The following is a 17,167-nucleotide window of genomic DNA, read 5'->3' as shown; positions in this document are numbered from 1 at the left end:
TTGGGTGATTTCAAATGTCAACAATGGCTTTCAAATAGCGGAGACCCCACCTTTAAGGTTAAAATACAGTGACTCCACTTCCCATCAAGCTGCATGAGATGTCCTGGACTATAACAGGACAAAACTGTCTTTGATTTAAAAAACAAAACTAAAAAAAAATTCACTTGTTAGGTTTAATCAAGACGTCATTGAAGACAGAGTCAGCACCTGTCCACCAGTTCCTTCATGCTCTCCTTGTCCCGGTTTAGAGGCTGGTCTTGGTCGTCGGCCAGCGGCGTGCCAGTCTGGCGGTAGATGCAGCGCACCAGGTAGCGCACCTCGGACCAGTGGTTCTGCAGCTGCTGCGACTCTCGATCCGACTCCGCCGTGATCTCTCTGAGAAGCAGAAATGCAGACATTTCATCCATCAGTCTGTAATAGTGGGGAGGGTTTCTTAAGGAGAGTCTGGAAGCAGACAATGTAATAACGGTTTCCACCTTGGGAAAGTCTTCATTACAAACAGGTCAAGGCTTTCCGGTGTTCTTGGTAGCACCACCCCTTCAGTGTTTTATTAGCTACACAAAACTTATAAGCACATGGTAATACCAATTCATAATAATTCCTTGTTCACAGGTGTGAATGTTACCTCATAAGTGCTTACTTTTGGTTTTGAGTGATGTGTGTGTGTGTGAAAGTTCAGAGAGGGAGTGTTTGTGAAGGTCCTGTACCTCCTCTCGCTGCACGCCTCACAGCCACACACAGTGTCGGTGGAGAGTGGAGTGCTGAGGTCCGGTGTGGGTAAAGTGGGAGCGCCAACGATTAGCCTAGTGTTGGGTCCTGTAGAGTCCTGGCTTAATCCCCCATTACCAACGGGCATGCGTAATAAAAAGTCCTGACTCTGCACAGAGAGAGAGAGAGAGAGAGAGAGAGAGAGAGAGAGAGAGAGAGAGAGAGAGAGAGAGAGAGAGAGAGAGAGATGTTGATCTCAAATCTGACATACTCAGACATGCTATTCTCAACCATCAGTGTTTACTAACAAACAGTTCCGTTTCTGGGAATTTTAAAGATTAGTACACACTTAAATAAGTTTTGTGTACAGCGAGGGTTTTTGATGAGAGAGGCAGATCAAGACAGCAATCATGACGATGACAGAAAATGCGACGGTCTGTTGGGCCCTTGAGCAAGGCCCCTAGCCCTCACTGCTCCAGGGGTGCTGTATCATGACTGACCCCGTGCTCTGACCCCAAATTTGAACGATGGGAAATGTTAAAATACTTCACTGTGCTGTAATATACGTGTGACAAATAAAGGTTCTGCTGCTGCATCTTCAGTGTGTTTAACTCGTTAACCAGACATTCAGAGAGGTTCTGGCTTTGGCGCGTCATCGAGTGGGTGGGAGTATTACTCCTACAGATGTAGAGAAGCTACGCAAGTGAGTGTGAGAACAATTCTGCTCGCAATACCTGTCTAATTTAATAATAATGCATGGCTGTGTCTATTACAGAGCCATCAGTGTACAGATGTACAGTGTGAAACCAGCTGTTACACACAGATGTTCCTTTTGTTCTTAATATACAACCCAAAGCTTGAATGTTTCTGTTAAGGTTTGCATTGGGATACAATACTGACCCAATTAAGCTAATCGTATTGAAAGCATGGCATGAGCTACGCAGGCCGAGACGTGCACTGTGACGTACCATGGAGGTCTGGTCGGAGGGGGGCTGCCGCTCGTCCTTCTCCACGGTGCGCTTGCAGTCGGGGCAGACGTAGAGGGGAAGCTGGAGGGTGGTGGAGGATTTGGGCGACTGGCCCATACCGTTCTGACCCGAGTCATGTGTAACGGCGTCTTTGCGCTCGCTGCGACAGAGCAAGCAGCGATCACCCGTGGTGTAGGGAGCCCTCTGGTTCAGGCCGAATGTGAATGGGGTCTAAGAGAGACATGGCGAGAAAGAAAAGGTCAGAGTCAGGACAGGACAGGACAGTTAGATGTGGCTCAGGTAATTACTGTATGCTGTGAATATCCTGAATGCATTTGTTGCTATGAGCGATGCCTCAGTACTGATGAATCCTGATGTAAGCCTAGTGTCCAGAGTTAACAAAATGACAAAGTGACCTGAACTCATTTCACGACCAATGATGTTTCCTTGCTGTGTAGGAAGCATACAGCAAACTGTACTGCATCTTTCCCTGCACACAAGCGACCACCAATTGGAAAAGAATAACACTATCAGACTATCAGACATGAGGCATTTGGATGCAACAAAACCAACAAAAACTTGTTTAATGTGTGAAACCATATGGAAACAATACCATCTCTGTGACTTTAGAGCAATAAGTAGCTAGGTAACATGCTTCACTTCAAATCCACTCACAATTTCATGGCCACTGGTTAAATGCAGAAACAAACAGCAAAAAAACGTCTTCAGCAAACGTCTGTTAAGTCACTGAGAAAACAAGTTCCTGTCCATAATGATGGTGTCTGGATGTCTGACATTTTATAGCTGCTTTACGGGCCACCTGAGAGACAGGGTCGGAGCTTTGTGGACATGATTGTCAATCGATCAATCATCAATCGTTCAATATGAAAGGATTGATTATTAGAAAAATTAAAATTAAATGTTATTAAATGTATACATAGTTCTATAAACAAACTTAATTAAATTAATAAAACACATAGATTTTATTTTTACCTGTTGACCCTGCCTCAGTTTCCTCCCATGTAGACGTAACTCAAAATCTCCGCTCTCAAATCTTTTAGCTCGTTCGACATTCTCGAAGTTCAATTCATTTAAGTCTAATAATCATGTACACACTACAAACTGTGTATAATATTAAAAAACCACAATAATCTATTGTCAAGTTTGATCTAGTGGGGCACGGTGGCTTAGTGGTTAGCACGTTCGCCTCACACCTCCAGGGTCGGGTTCGATTCCCGCCTCCACCTTGTGTGTGTGGAGTTTGCATGTTCTCCCCGTGCCTCGGGGGTTTCCTCCGGGTACTCTGGTTTCCTCCCCCGGTCCAAAGACATGCATGGTAGGTTGATTGGCATCTCTGGAAAATTGTCCCTAGTGTGTGATTGCGTGAGTGAATGAGTGTGAGTGTGCCCTGTGATGGGTTGGCACTCCGTCCAGGGTGTATCCTGCCTTGATGCCCAATGACGCCTGAGATAGGCACAGGCTCCCCGTGACCCGAGGTAGTTCGGATAAGCGGTAGAAGATGAAAGTTTGATCTATTTGGCAGTTCAGAAAAATGAGCTGCTAATGCAGACAGATAAAGCGTACCACAGCTGTGTTTACAGAGACCTCGGCGCTTCTTAATCTCGTATTCATTTGTATCGAAGTGGAAATGCGGAAGGGAACAGACGCTTCGCCTGCGGCGAGAGAACGGCGGTAGCATCACAGGCCAAAGATGCAAAACTGAGCGTGAGGAGAAAATAACGGCGTGAACGACTGTGATTTGGTGGAAAACCTCATGCAAATACTGAGATCTGCTGATTACCTGGAGGACTCCAGAAAAGTCCGAGTTCACAGGGCCTTCGGAAAACTGGGGCGTACCATTCCCCGGGACCTGGAAGAGACGATACGCGTTAAAACCTGTGTGTCTTTCTCCCTTACACACAAACAAGAAGTACCTGCTGTAAGCCAAAAGCACTGTTGCTATATCAAAAAAAAAAACAAAAACAGAGTGATTGTGTGCACGTTAAGGAAATGAGACAATCATTTTGTTTGAATGAAATGTACACACTACAACACTAAGTAGTGTGTATTTCCCAGCATGCAACTACAAAGCAAAACATTCGTCCATATATCCATCCAGTCACATGACTCTACTGGCCAATCAGGAGGAGGGCATGTTGTGCTCCGCCCCTTATTCACCTCTCACTAACCACTAGAAATCCGTGTCTAGTAGACTGAGAACTTTAGCGCTAGAAACAGACGTCATCGTCTGTGACGCTCCACATAGATCGCTCCGGGCTCCAGAAATCCAGCTAATTCCCTTAGTAACAAAACACAAACCAAGAAGCAGTCAGTAATTCTTCATGCTAACGTCGTACTCCTGACGTTCTGCAGCTGACAGGACTAAATCAGGTTTAATCATTTACAGGTGACAGTCTGAAGTGGCAGGTTTTGTTTCGACCTCAGCGAGGTGACTGCTCAAATCTGACTGGTCAGAAGGTGCGCATTCTTTTTGTCAGCGCAGCTCACTACGGAGTAAAAGGGATGTGAGACAGACAGTGAGAGAGACAGGCAGTGAGAGAGACAGGCAGAAAGACAAAAAAAGGGAGCAAGTGAGAGACAGAAACAGATAAACAGGCAGACCAATAAAGGGAAAGAGAGAGGCAGACAGAGTGAGAGAGACAAAGAGACACAGAGAGAGAGAGACAGTGCGAGTGAGAAAGAGACACCGAGCGATTGAAAGAGAGAAGCACAGAGCAAGCAAGACAGAGTGGGCAAGAGAGAAAGAGACACAGAGCAAGCAAGAGAGAGACACAGAACGAGTGAGAGTGAGAGACTGAGCAAGTGAGAAAAAGAGACAGAGAGAGAGACAAGGAGCGAGAGCGAGACAAGGAGCGAGAGCGAGACAAGGAGCGAGAGCGAGACGGGGAGCGAGAGCAAGACGGGGAGCGAGAGCAAGACGGGGAGCGAGAGCGAGACGGGGAGCGAGAGCGAGACGGGGAGCGAGAGAGAGACAGGGAGCGAGAGAGAGACAGGGAGCGAGAGAGAGACAGGGAGCGAGAGCGAGACAGTAATAAAGTTTACTCACACACACACTTGCTGTCCATCTGCTGACATACAACAGCATGTACCACAACACAACCTCTGCTCTGAGAGAATGATCATCGTCCACGCCGTTGTGTCCTTTAGTCTGTTCTTCTTGTGCGTATCTAGTGGACTATGTCAGTATTCACTGCTTTATAACTTTTCATACAGCTGCTGCTTGTCAGGATCTGAGCGAGCAAAAACATCATGCCAGGTGGCCAACTGGAGCTTTTACTTGTCTGGCTAATTTCACTTACCATCGTGTGTCTTGTGTAAATGAAAAGTTTTCGTGAAAACTGCACTTAAAAATGAGTCATATCAGTGTAGGAGCCACGCGCCTTGGACATCGCCGGTCCTGAGTTTACTCCATCAGTGCGTCATTGTAGAGGGATTTAAGATGAGCTCACAAACAATACCACTAATACACACACCTTTGTGTAGCGCTGTAAGGAAATGGATGTGAAGTCACTGCCTGTACGTGATTTATGATTGATCGCCAGAATTACATCACAGACTACTTAAACCTCAAGAGAGACAGAGAGACAGAGACTGTGGTGTATATGTCTGTGTGTGTGTGTGTGTGAGTGTGTGAAAGAGAGAGAGAGAGAGAGAGAGAGAGAGAGAGAGAGAGAGAGAGAGCGCCAAGGTTAAATCCAGCTTCTACTTTTCTTAAGCTAAAGATACGGTTTCTATGGCAACAGAAGAACATGCTGGGCAGACACAGAAAAATAACCGCTGGACAATGGAGGTGTGGCATGGTGTGGCCTAGTGTGGCGTGGAGTAAGGTAATGTGGTATGGAGTGGCGTGGTCTTGTGTGGAGTGGAGTGGAGTGGAGTAGAGTAGAGTAGAGTAGAGTAGAGTGGTCTGTTAAGGAGTGGAGTGGTCTGGTGTGGAGTAGAGTAGAGTGGTCTGTTAAGGAGTGGAGTGGTCTGGTGAGGAGTGGAGTGGTCTGGGGTGGAGTGGAGTGGTCTGGGGTGGAGTGGAGTGGTCTGGTGAGGGGTGGAGTGGTCTGGTGTGGAGTGGAGTGGTCTGGTGTGGAGTGGAGTGGTCTGGTGTGGAGTGGAGTGGTCTGGTGTGGAGTGGAGTGGTCTGGTGTGGAGTGGCGTGGTCTGGTGTGGAGTGGAGTGGAGTGGAGTGGAGTAGAGTAGAGTAGAGTGGTCTGTTAAGGAGTGGAGTGGTCTGGTGTGGAGTAGAGTAGAGTGGTCTGTTAAGGAGTGGAGTGGTCTGGTGAGGAGTGGAGTGGTCTGGGGTGGAGTGGAGTGGTCTGGGGTGGAGTGGAGTGGTCTGGTGAGGGGTGGAGTGGTCTGGTGTGGAGTGGAGTGGTCTGGTGTGGAGTGGAGTGGTCTGGTGTGGAGTGGAGTGGTCTGGTGTGGAGTGGAGTGGTCTGGTGTGGAGTGGAGTGGAGTGGTCTGGTGTGGAGTGGTCTGGTGTGGAGTGGAGTGGAGTGGAGTGGAGTGGAGTGGAGTGGTGTGGCGTAACATTGGTTTTCCACTGTTTTTTACACTTGAGTCCTTTAATAAATCACAGCGATCTAATCAAACAAATTGACACGGTTCTATCCTTTCCTGTGTTGTTGCTCGTGATAAAACAACATGCTGGATGTTGTTGTTCTGTCCAAGGAAAATGACACAAAATAGTCTGTGATGAAGTCTGATGAGCGAATTGGAAGACCAGCACACTGAAACCTACCTAAACCCTATTCATACGGTAGGAGTTTCACGATCAGAGGTGGAGTAATAACATTTAGACGACATTTAGACGGTCATGCTGGAGAACTGATGCTTCTGGGGTCTTATTGCATTATCACATGACCTGCTCCCACACATGGATGAAAGCAGAACTGATGGAGGCTGTGTGTGATTTCTACAGAGACGCCGTATCCTGTAGAATAGATCGTATTTACAAGAGCCGGATTTTAGAGTTTCAGAGTTAGACCAGGAAATGTGGTGGAAATTGACAGATGTTTTTATATAACATAACTGATAAACTTTACAGTGGCTTCATAAATGGTTACAAACCTTATAAAATCTACACCTAATGAGTTTTTTTTTTTAGATTCCTGCCGCAGGTTACACAGTTAAAAACCTTTCCCTAGTTAATTAAGAAAGGTTTCACCTCCAACTGCATCTGACGAATACAGACTTCCTCTGAGCACACTGAGTGTCACTAGAGTTAGAGCTTCTGTACTCACACCGCCAGCAGCTCAAGCACAGCAGGGTCCGGCTGGAGACGTTAACCGATCCGTCACACCTCAAGACATGTTGGTGAAGTGTGTTACAATAAAAACAAATGCACCAAAAGAAATGGCTTTGGTTCAGAATATTCACTAATCAAATCAGCCAGAAAAGAAATAATTCAAATTAAAATCATTAACTGTTGAAAATAATAATTATTAGTATTATATTTCTAGTAAAAATATAAATAAAACAGCGATTGTTTGTATTAATAAAATATTTTTTTTTCTATTTTACTGCAATAACTATACCGTTTTACATTTTATTTTAGTTTTTAATATACTTTTTTGTTAAAACTCTACTACACTACATGTAGTCTGTATGTTTGTGTACATGACACAAAATTTGAATCAAATTATTCAACCCAGAACTTACTGTAGCATTCCATCCATTTTAAGGTACGGAATACAAACAGTATCTTTCCCGAAGAGTGTATCAGGACCCAAGAAGAGAGCATCGGCGAGGGTCCGCAGTCCCAGACTCCAAGGACGCTCCGGGCAAAAAGCCAACTGTGTCTAAGCGCTCACAGAAAAGAACTTCCTGATGGTGCTCAGGTGATGCTCTCGATTCAAGACTCAGTAAGGACGTTGGATCTGTTCGGACTGATTTGGATAAATCCTAAGTGCCTGAAGGAGCGATACAGACGCTCTTTTCTCCCTGCTGCTATTAGACTTTACAATCAAAGCTGCTCCCAGTGAACCAGTCACCGTAATTACACACTGTTATTACTGTTTAACTGCAATAATAAACAAAAACAAAGTATTTTAAACATGTGCGATAACAGAAATTTTGAAAAACGTGCAATATTACCTGTGTGCAATATGTCTTAGTGTAAATACTTACACGTGGTCTCTTTTTCTACATTTTGTTTTGTATATACTGTATATTATGTCTCTATTCTTTTTATAGATTTGCATCTTCTTACTCTTTGCTGCTGAAACAGAGACATTACCCCAGTGTGGGATGAATAAAGGTAGATCTTATCTTATCTTATAAAGTGCATTAAATCCACCTTTTCCTGTCATCTGGTCACAGGATTATGTCACCTAGGCATTTTAAAGGAGCAGGGCATCAAACCAATACCTGATACCGGACACCTGGATCGTAAACGTAACGTACCGTACCGTATCATCACATCCTTAGTTGTGACAACTGAATCTGTCACAAATCTACAAACTTCTAATAGGCAGTGAATGGGAATGTAGACTTCTTGCTGTAAAAACTTCCTGTCTACACAATAACAATAACAGACACAGTGCAGACATCGTCATGTAATGTCATGTCATTTTACACTATTGACAAACGTGTGCTGACCCAAGACAAAGAGAAAGAGGAGGAAGAGGCTGTTTTCTAAGATCTGCAGTGAAACTCTGCAGACACACACCTTGTAAACAATCCATCTGTAAAAGACAAACTGATACATTTTCCTTTTTATTTAAGAAACGCACTGAGCATTTCCAGGTAAAGAGTGTGTGTCTTGAGCTACAGCACTGGCTGATCATCTATGCTGGTCAATCAGCTGAAATAAAGCAGGAATGTCAACAGCTAATGCTAGCCATATTAGCTAGCTAGCTAGTTAGCTAGCTAGCTAGCTAGCTATCCATCCTTTAGCCATGTTTGTAAACACGCTACACTATCTCTTGCTGATTTAAAAGCATATATTTGCTCGCACATATGTCTGTTCGTCAAGCGAAGGACTTTCCAGCAGGACTGAAAGGATGTCACTGAATATGAACTAGAAAGAAGTAGTCTTAGCTAGCTGACTAGCTAGTTAGCATATTAGCTAGGCCGCGTATCTCAGAGAAGCCGGTTAGAACACCAACATGTTAGCACAATAGCTAAATTTCTTGTCTTTTACCTCTCCGTTAAGACCCGAGTCTCCATTTCCAGCGTTCCCTGTGCTCAGAAAGCTCCTGGCGGAGGCGGCTGTTGCGGCGGACTGAGCAGCCCGGGCCGCGGCTGAAGCCTCGGACTTTCCTGCCGCGCTGCTCCCGCTGCCCCGCTTGTTCTTCCTGCGCTTCGCTCCTCGCTTCGCGTCGGTGGGACTCATAGTATTTTTTCAGCCACACAATAAAACAGAGACAGGTTTTTTCCCGTCCACAACAAGCGGCGTCTTGGCTGGGACGTCAGGCTTTTATCCCTGTGATACAATATATATATAGATATATATTTATATGTTTTTTCTAGAAGAAAATATGAAAAGCCTAACCCGATCTACCCAGAGTTGTTAGCAAGACTTCAAGTTCCAATATGGCCAACTAGGCAGGACTCGGCCAATTGGGTTTACGCCCTTACGCAAAAGCGGAAGTAGTTTTATGGGAAATGTAGTTTTTAATAATGTGCTACTAAATGACTCGAGCATGTATAGTCACTATACTGTACAACAGTGTTGTGGTGTCGATGTCAACTGAACTCGACTTCTTTTCACCCACAAGTCGCAAATGTACTGACTTTTGACTTAATCAGTCAGTTAGTCAGTTATCATCATTGATGATCATTGAAGATAATTGAGGGGGCACTTAGTGGTTAGCACGCTCGCCTCACACCTCCAGGGTTGGGGGTTCGATTCCCGCCTCCACCTTGTGTGTGTGGAGTTTGCATGTTCTCCCCGTGCCTCGGGGGTTTCCTCCCCCGGTGCAAAGACATGCATGGTAGGTTGATTGGCATCTCTGGAAAATTGTCCGTAGTGTGTGTGATTGCGTGAGTGAATGAGAGTGTGTGTGTACCCAGCGATGGGTTGGCACTCCGTCCAGGGTGTATCCTGTCTTGATGCCCGATGAAGCCTGAGATAGGCACAGGCTCCCCGTGACCCGAGGTAGTTCGGATAAGTGGGTGAGAATGAGTGAGAGTGATTCTAATTGACATAATTAATGATAACTGACATCATTGATGATAATTGAAATAATGATAACTGACATCATTGATGATAACTGTCATCATTAATGATAACTGACATAATTAATGATAACTGACATCATTGATGATCATTGACATATCTGACATAACTGATGATATCTGACATAACTGATGATATCTGACATAATTGCTGATAACTGACATCATTGATGATAATTGACATCATTAATGATAACTGACATAATTAATGATAACTAACATAATTGATAATAACTGACATCATTGATGATAACTGACATCAATGACTTGTGACTATACTCGAGCCCTTTTACCTGATCCATTGTCATTTTACCAATAAATAATTCATTTTCAGAAAGCCATTCTCAAGCCATTGCTCTGAAAGAGAGCCTATAAGAATCTATAAGAAATGTGTTGCTTAAAATAACATAATGGCTGTGACATGTAGAACCTGCGCTTCAGGAATATCAGATGCAAAGGAACATTTACATTTGGCAGATCTTCTTATCCAGAGTGACTTACATTATGTAATTTTTTTTTATATACAACTGAGGGTTATGGGCTTTGCTCAGGGGACCAACAGTGGTAGCTTGGTGGACTTGGAATCAAACTTACAACCTTCTGATTGGTAGCCCAACACCTTAACCACTAGGCTATCACACTTCAAGTTTCTTTTACACTTAGTAAAACAGTCTGAACCTCATCAGATCTCATGAACTAACAAATTATCAGATGTGAACTAACAAAGTTTGAAGTTTTTATATACACAGTTTTGATCCATATAAATCTACAGCACTAATCATCAGTCTGACCTTAAATTTGACCTTAAAGAGCACACTATGACGAAACAATACGTTAATGACTTTTAACTTGACTTAGAAGACGAACGTCAAGACTTGACACTTGCAAAGCCATGACTCTGCTGTACAGTATATAGCGATGCACAACAAATGCAAGAGATAAATTATTTCTGCAGTGAGAGAATTTTATTGCTTATATGCACATTAGTTTAGACTACGTTAGATTAGAATAGATTAGATCAGATCAGAGAGAGTTGTTACTGTCTTTTAAGCTATGTACACGTGTAAACCCCCTTTCCGTTATTCGTATTTAACATGGTGAGTAACACAAATCAAATTAAATGCTGTATTAGTTCTCAGCAGTATATTCGTTCACGTAGTAATGCGGATGAACGGAAACGATGAAATGATACAGAACAGAAACCGTGTAGTGATTGTTGGGGAAAATAAAAACAACTCTGTGGTACAGTAATGTTTTCCCTCAGCTCTGAGTCAGAAGTTACAGTGGAGTAAATCATTACAATGGAGGAGATGGAGTGATGATGAATTTCAGCTCGAGACGGAAATCGTTTGCATTTTTATTGACAGAATGCCCCTTTAAAGAAATTATTAATAAATGACCTTTCCTAAAATTCCATAAAGAAATTCCAAGAAAACATTATGCTTAACATTTAAAGAAAACATTAATAATTATGTTTACTGTATATATAAATTGCAAGATATATATAGATAACGATAAATATGGACATAATCTATACCTATTAATAAGTGATTTATTAGTTTATTTATAAAGCGAGATGAAGGAGACGAATGCTTTTTTTTTTTTTTAAATCTGCAGCATGAAATTTAATCGCTTTTATTTCACCAGTTGAAATGAAAATGGTAGAAAATACAGCTTTATATAAAATATATAAAATTTTCATATATAATTTAGACTTATTTATTTCTATATATAATTTATATTTTTAACCATGCTGCTTTTTTCTTAAGACTTAAAATAGAAAAATAAAAAAAAAATATATTAATTCCAATACCACAAATTAAAAGACAACGTATATGAAAGATTTAAATATATATGACATTTTTATCAAAAGAATTTCACTCCTACTACATAAAATTATTATTTTTTTGACTGTTTTTAAAGTCCAACAAAAATGTGATGAATTTGTTGAGAAAAATATTTTTTGTGGGTTTTTGAAATTAATTCTTTAAATTGAAATAAGCTAAATATTTGGAATTATATTGGAAATATTTGGAGTATGGAATTAGATTTAAAAATGGAATGAATAAAAAGAATAAAATTTCACCTAAAATCTATAGGCATGTTAAATCAGCTGACTGTGAATGATTAGTTTGTGCATTTAGATATTTATTATTTAAAGTGAGGAGAAAAAAGAAAACAGGATCGACGACCGCAGTAAGAACTTTATTCTCCTTTATTTCACCTTCACTCCTTAACACAAAGCCACTTTTAACTAAAACACAACACAATAAGCCTGAAATTGAAATGAAACTGAAAACAGCATTTGCAATAGATTTAACAGTACTGAGGAACAGATTGTTGCTGCAGTGTGTGAGGTTTCTAACAACATCAGAACAAATACACTGAATATTGTAGTGAAAGAAGAGTTATTGCTGAAGGTGTGTTTTTCTGTACGAGAGAGAGAGAGTTTATGAGTTTATATTCAGATCCGAGGATATATCATGCGTCAGTGTTTCCTTTTTTATCTATAGAAGCGAAGAGACTCGAGTGAAAAGAAGAAAAGCTTAAGAGGCGTCTTTAAGTGTCTAAACATGTAAAGGAAAAAATAACACTGCTTCCAACATGAAGGTATTCAAGCAGAACTAATGCAGAATTACAGCATCTTATAGCAGAGAGGCACTAACCTCCTAATTGACCTCCTAATTAACCTCCTAATTAACCTGTTCATTAACCTACAATCAGCCCTACGCATCATTTATTCAAAAGCAAAAGTCTCATTTCTTCTTGTACAGTCCAGAAAATTGAAAGCAATTTCAAGTCTTCTAGTAGTCAGACACACTCACACACACACACACACACTCTCACATACACTCTCTAACACACACACACTAGTCATAATCACACCAACACACTCGCTCACTTGCTCAACGATTCACAATAAATAACTAAAAAACGCTCACATATCCTTTAAAGGCAGACACTCGTCTTTAAACACACAAACACTGCACGGCGTTTTATATATTAATATATAAACACACCCACACTACAAAAACTTCTCACACTCCCCCGGGGAATGGAGACATGCTGCAGACAGATGTGCAGCGCTGACAGCACAGCTGGAGGCCACAGATACAAATCCCACAATGAAACCTTTTTTTTTTTTCATTTCAACAGAGAATGTAGAGTATCGTACAGTAACATCTGATATTGATACGGTTCCCTTAAATAATTGGCATGACGTTATTTAATGCATTATTTATCATGAAGAAAGCAACTTCGGCTTCGAAGGCATTCATTGATTAAAAACAAAATCAAAATAATAATGTGAATAATCAGGGAAATATTTTCTGATGTTTAATCAAAAAAGATTAATTAAAGGTGAAATTGTGAGTGGAGGGTGTCAAAATATTTGACTGTCATTAGCACTTTAATTTGATCTATCACTTTATTAACATTACTTCAACTTTAGAAATAATTTGTGGGTAAAGTTTAATGTTAACCAATGTAATAAATAATATTTGGTCAGTGAAGCTCAGAGTGTCAGTCCTGAAGCGCTAAAGTGTTCAGTAGAGTTTGTTCAGTTAATAGTTCAGTTAAGTTCAGTTAGTTCAGAGCTTGTTAATTCCAGGTTATCGTCGTACTAAACCCTGCTCTTAATCCCAGTTTATCGTCGTTCTAAACCCTGCTCTTAATAACAGGTTATTGTCGTTCTAATCCCTGCTCTTAATTCCAGGTTATCGTCGTTCTAAACCCTGCTCTTAATCCCAGTTTATTGTCGTTCTAATCCCTTCTCTTAATCCCAGGTTATCGTTGTTCTAATCCATGCTCTTAATCCCAGGTTATCGTCGTTCTAATCAATGCTCTTAATCCCAGGTTATCGTCGTTCTAATCCCTGCTCTTAATCCCAGGTTATCGTCGTTCTAATCCCTGCTCTTAATCCCAGGTTATCGTCGTTCTAAAGCCTGCTCTTAATCCCAGGTTATCGTCGTTCTAAAGCCTGCTCTTAATCCCAGGCTATCGTCGTTCTAATCCCTGCTCTTAATCCCAGGTTATCGTCGTTCTAAAGCCTGCTCTTAATCCCAGGTTATCGTCTTCTAATCCCTGCTCTTAATCCCAGGTTATCGTCATTCTAATCCCTGCTCTTAATCCCAGGTTATCGTCGTTCTAAAGCCTGCTCTTAATCCCAGGTTATCGTCGTTCTAAAGCTTGCTCTTAATTCCAGGTTATCGTCGTTCTAATCCCTGCTCTTAATCCCAGGTTATCGTGATTCTAATCCCTGCTCTTAATCCCAGGTTATCGTCATTCTAAACGCTGGTCTTAATTCCAAGTTATCGTCATTCTAAACCCCACTCTTAATCCCAGGTATATGAACGTTTCACACATGTAAGATAAAAGCAGGATTGTGAAGCACACCTTTTTCACAAGGGGTTATAAAACTCTGCTCTGAAGCAGGATCAGCACAGCAGTGTTTAGTGTTCACTCCACATCACGGTTACAAACATATACAGTGTGATGATGTGTACAGTGGGGGATGGGGCAGCTTAGTGGTTAAGGTGATGGATCAGAACATTGATCACTCTGATCAGAACGTTGTGAGTTTGAATCCCAGGTCCACTAATGTGTATAAAATGAGATAAAAAATGCAAGTTGTTCTGGATAAGGGTGTCAGTCAACGGCTGTAAACGAGCATGTGTTAGGTGGTGAGGAAGAAGGGATGAAGGATAAACAGATTAAGAAGCCTAATGTGTGCATTCCCCACACCGCTACTCCACCTCCACCAGCATGAACTGTTCACACATGGAGCCATGGAGCCACCGCTTAGCTTCCTGACCTGGGGTTCAGGATTTATTCATCTGTGCTCGGATAACGGAATGGAATCTCAGGAATGTTAGAGCAGCTCCAGGACTGAAAGTGTACAATTATATATGAAGAGTGTGAACAGATTTACAGCGAAATCTTACTAATGCTGTTTAAATAAACACTTGAATTTAAAGCAGTCATCTGTAATTATTGCTTATTGAGCTGGATGGATGGCTGGATGGAAAAAAAACGGGTAGAAATGTTTGTGTTTTGATGTAATATATTTCAATGCTATGAAATCAAGGTTTAAGTTTAAATAGTAAAAAACATTGAATGGCTTTCAAAATTCATATCACTTCTTTTGTTTCCAAATAGATTGTTTTCAAGAAAGCAACACCGCTCGAGAAAAAGCAAAAAGCTGGAATGGATTTCAATCAGCGGAACATGTATTGTAAATATAGATATATATTTGGGTCAGTCTTCCTTCCTCTCCCAGTTGTAAGCAGGTCTATTCCTCCCGCTTGAAAGCTGGCTCTTCGCTGGGTTCTTCACTACACCGAGGAGAGGACGGGGACGAAGGGACGCGAGGGACATCGGAGGAGGGCGAGGGGGAGGGTAAAGCCTGAAGGGGGTCGGCTTCAGGGCTTTTGGTGTCCTCTGATAAGCCAGAGGGGCATTTCTTCTCAGAGCGGCTGTGTCCCAATCCTCCTTCCCCTTGGGGCTGGGCGGTTCTGTTCCCCTGACTACGACGGCAGAGCTGCAGCTTTTCTTTATCTAGAGCTGTGTTCTACAGAAGGAGAAAAAGAGCTCAGAGGTCATCTATGCATTAAAGGTGGAAAACACAGAGAAAGAGAGAGAGAGAGAGAGAGAGAAAGAGAGAGAGAGAGGGAGAGAGAGAGAGAGAGAAACCAAGAAAGACAGAGAGAGAGAGAGAGAGAGAGAGAGCAACAGAGAAAGACAAAGAGAGAGAGAGAGAGAGAGAGAGAGAGAAACAAAGAAAGACAGAGAGAGAGAGAGAGAGCAACAGAGAAAGACAAAGAGAGAGAGAGAGAGAGAGAGAGAGAGCGCAACAGAGAAAGACAAAGAGAGAGAGAGAGAGAGCAACAGAGAAAGACAGAGAGAGAGAGAGAGAGAGAGAGAGAGAGAGACAGAGATTTTGACATGAAATGGACATGGAAAAGAAAACTAGCAGGAAACTTTATTAAGAAGTCAGTAATACTCAACACATTTAATTCAGGGTTTGAGTTTGTTTAAATCTTACCGTGCGTTTAGAAAGCCTCTTTATTTTTATTTTTAGAAATAGAAACAAAGAATACAGTAAAACTAAAGATAAAAATCAGAAGGAGAAACTGTGATGTGAAGGAGAGTGAGAAAAAACACAGGTGAAATTCCTGACACATTCTTTCCTCACACTTACGGATCGACTTGTTTCACTGCTGACTTTCAGTGTTGGACAAAAGTGTTGGAACGTTTTTGTTTAAATACCCGAGCATTAGAAAGTTCTTATGTTTGTGATGTACAGTATATTATATTATATTATATTATATTATATTATATTATATTATATTATTAAATAATTTTAATAATTTACTTAATGAAAATCAAGAAAACAAAAAACTAGCAAAAAATCAATCAAACAAAATTAGCAAAAAAGTAAAACTAAGGGAAAAGTAACCCAGTGAATGAGTAACCTGGTGTATAAGTAAACTAGTGAATAAGTAAACTAGTGAATGAGTAACCTGGTGAATAAGTAACCTAGTGAATAAGTAAACTAGTGAATGAGTAACCTGGTGAATGAGTAACCTGGTGAATAAGTAACCTAGTGAATAAGTAAACTAGTGAATGAGTAACCTGGTGAATGAGTAACCTGGTGAATAAGTAAACTAGTGAATGAGTAACCTGGTGAATAAGTAACCTAGTGAATAAGTAAACTAGTGAATGAGTAACCTGGTGAATGAGTAACCTGGTGAATAAGTAATCTAGTGAATAAGTAAACTAGTGAATGAGTAACCCAGTGAATGAGTAACCTAGTGAATATGTAAACTAGTGAATAAGTAATCTAGTGAATAAGTAACCTAGTGAATAAGTAAACTAGTGAATGAGTAACCTGGTGAATAAGTAAACTAGTGAATAAGTAAACTAGTGAATAAGTAACCTGGTGAATAAGCAACCTAGTGAATAAGTAACCTAGTGAATACGTAACCTAGTGAATAAGTAACCTAGTGAATAAGTAACCTAGTGAATAAGTAACCTAGTGAATAAGTAACCTAGTGTTCCAATCTGAAGCTAGCTGTTACAGCAGGGAAGCCCGGTGGTGGCAGCATCATGTTACGCATTTCCCTTCATTTCTATAAATTTCTGAATATTACCAGTATTATTTGAATATTCCAAACTGCTGCATGTATATTCATGACATATGACATGGCTTCTGTATAAAAGTTTGATGAAGTCCACTGCATCATCTCATCGCGTCGTTCTATGCGAGCCTGACTAGCGTAAAGATCCACTGGTGTTTT

The 17,167-nt window shown here is 41.3% G+C and overlaps 2 protein-coding genes across 16 annotated transcripts in view; both read right to left on the bottom strand.

Annotated features, from left to right (window-relative positions):
* Window positions 1-9,234, bottom strand: part of fam193a (family with sequence similarity 193 member A) — a 30,483-nt gene extending 21,249 nt beyond the window's left edge. The window contains exons 1-5 of one of the 2 annotated variants that reach the window (XM_060873148.1): window positions 8,833-9,234; window positions 3,478-3,546; window positions 1,677-1,907; window positions 708-877; window positions 208-375 (exon numbers count right to left, since the gene is read on the bottom strand). In XM_060873148.1, the coding sequence (XP_060729131.1) occupies window positions 208-375; window positions 708-877; window positions 1,677-1,907; window positions 3,478-3,546; window positions 8,833-9,024 (830 nt within the window). In that variant the 5' untranslated portion in view covers window positions 9,025-9,234. The remainder of the gene's footprint in view (window positions 1-207; window positions 376-707; window positions 878-1,676; window positions 1,908-3,477; window positions 3,547-8,832) is intronic. The other variant, XM_060873149.1, reaches the window with a different exon arrangement.
* Window positions 9,235-12,066: 2,832 nt separating this feature from the next.
* dclk2a (doublecortin-like kinase 2a) overlaps window positions 12,067-17,167 on the bottom strand; it is a 65,724-nt gene continuing 60,623 nt past the window's right edge. For 13 of the 14 annotated variants that reach the window (XM_060873135.1, XM_060873134.1, XM_060873139.1 and 10 more), the window contains one exon: window positions 12,067-15,438. In XM_060873135.1, coding sequence (XP_060729118.1) covers window positions 15,160-15,438 — 279 coding nt within the window. In that variant the 3' untranslated portion in view covers window positions 12,067-15,159. The remainder of the gene's footprint in view (window positions 15,439-17,167) is intronic. The other variant, XR_009648652.1, reaches the window with a different exon arrangement.

The sequence above is a fragment of the Tachysurus vachellii genome, chromosome 6, assembly GCF_030014155.1.
Source record: "Tachysurus vachellii isolate PV-2020 chromosome 6, HZAU_Pvac_v1, whole genome shotgun sequence".
NCBI classification, from domain to species: Eukaryota; Metazoa; Chordata; class Actinopteri; order Siluriformes; family Bagridae; genus Tachysurus; species Tachysurus vachellii.
Note: the sequence above shows the minus strand (reverse complement) of the source record. Positions and strands in the feature narration are given on the sequence as shown.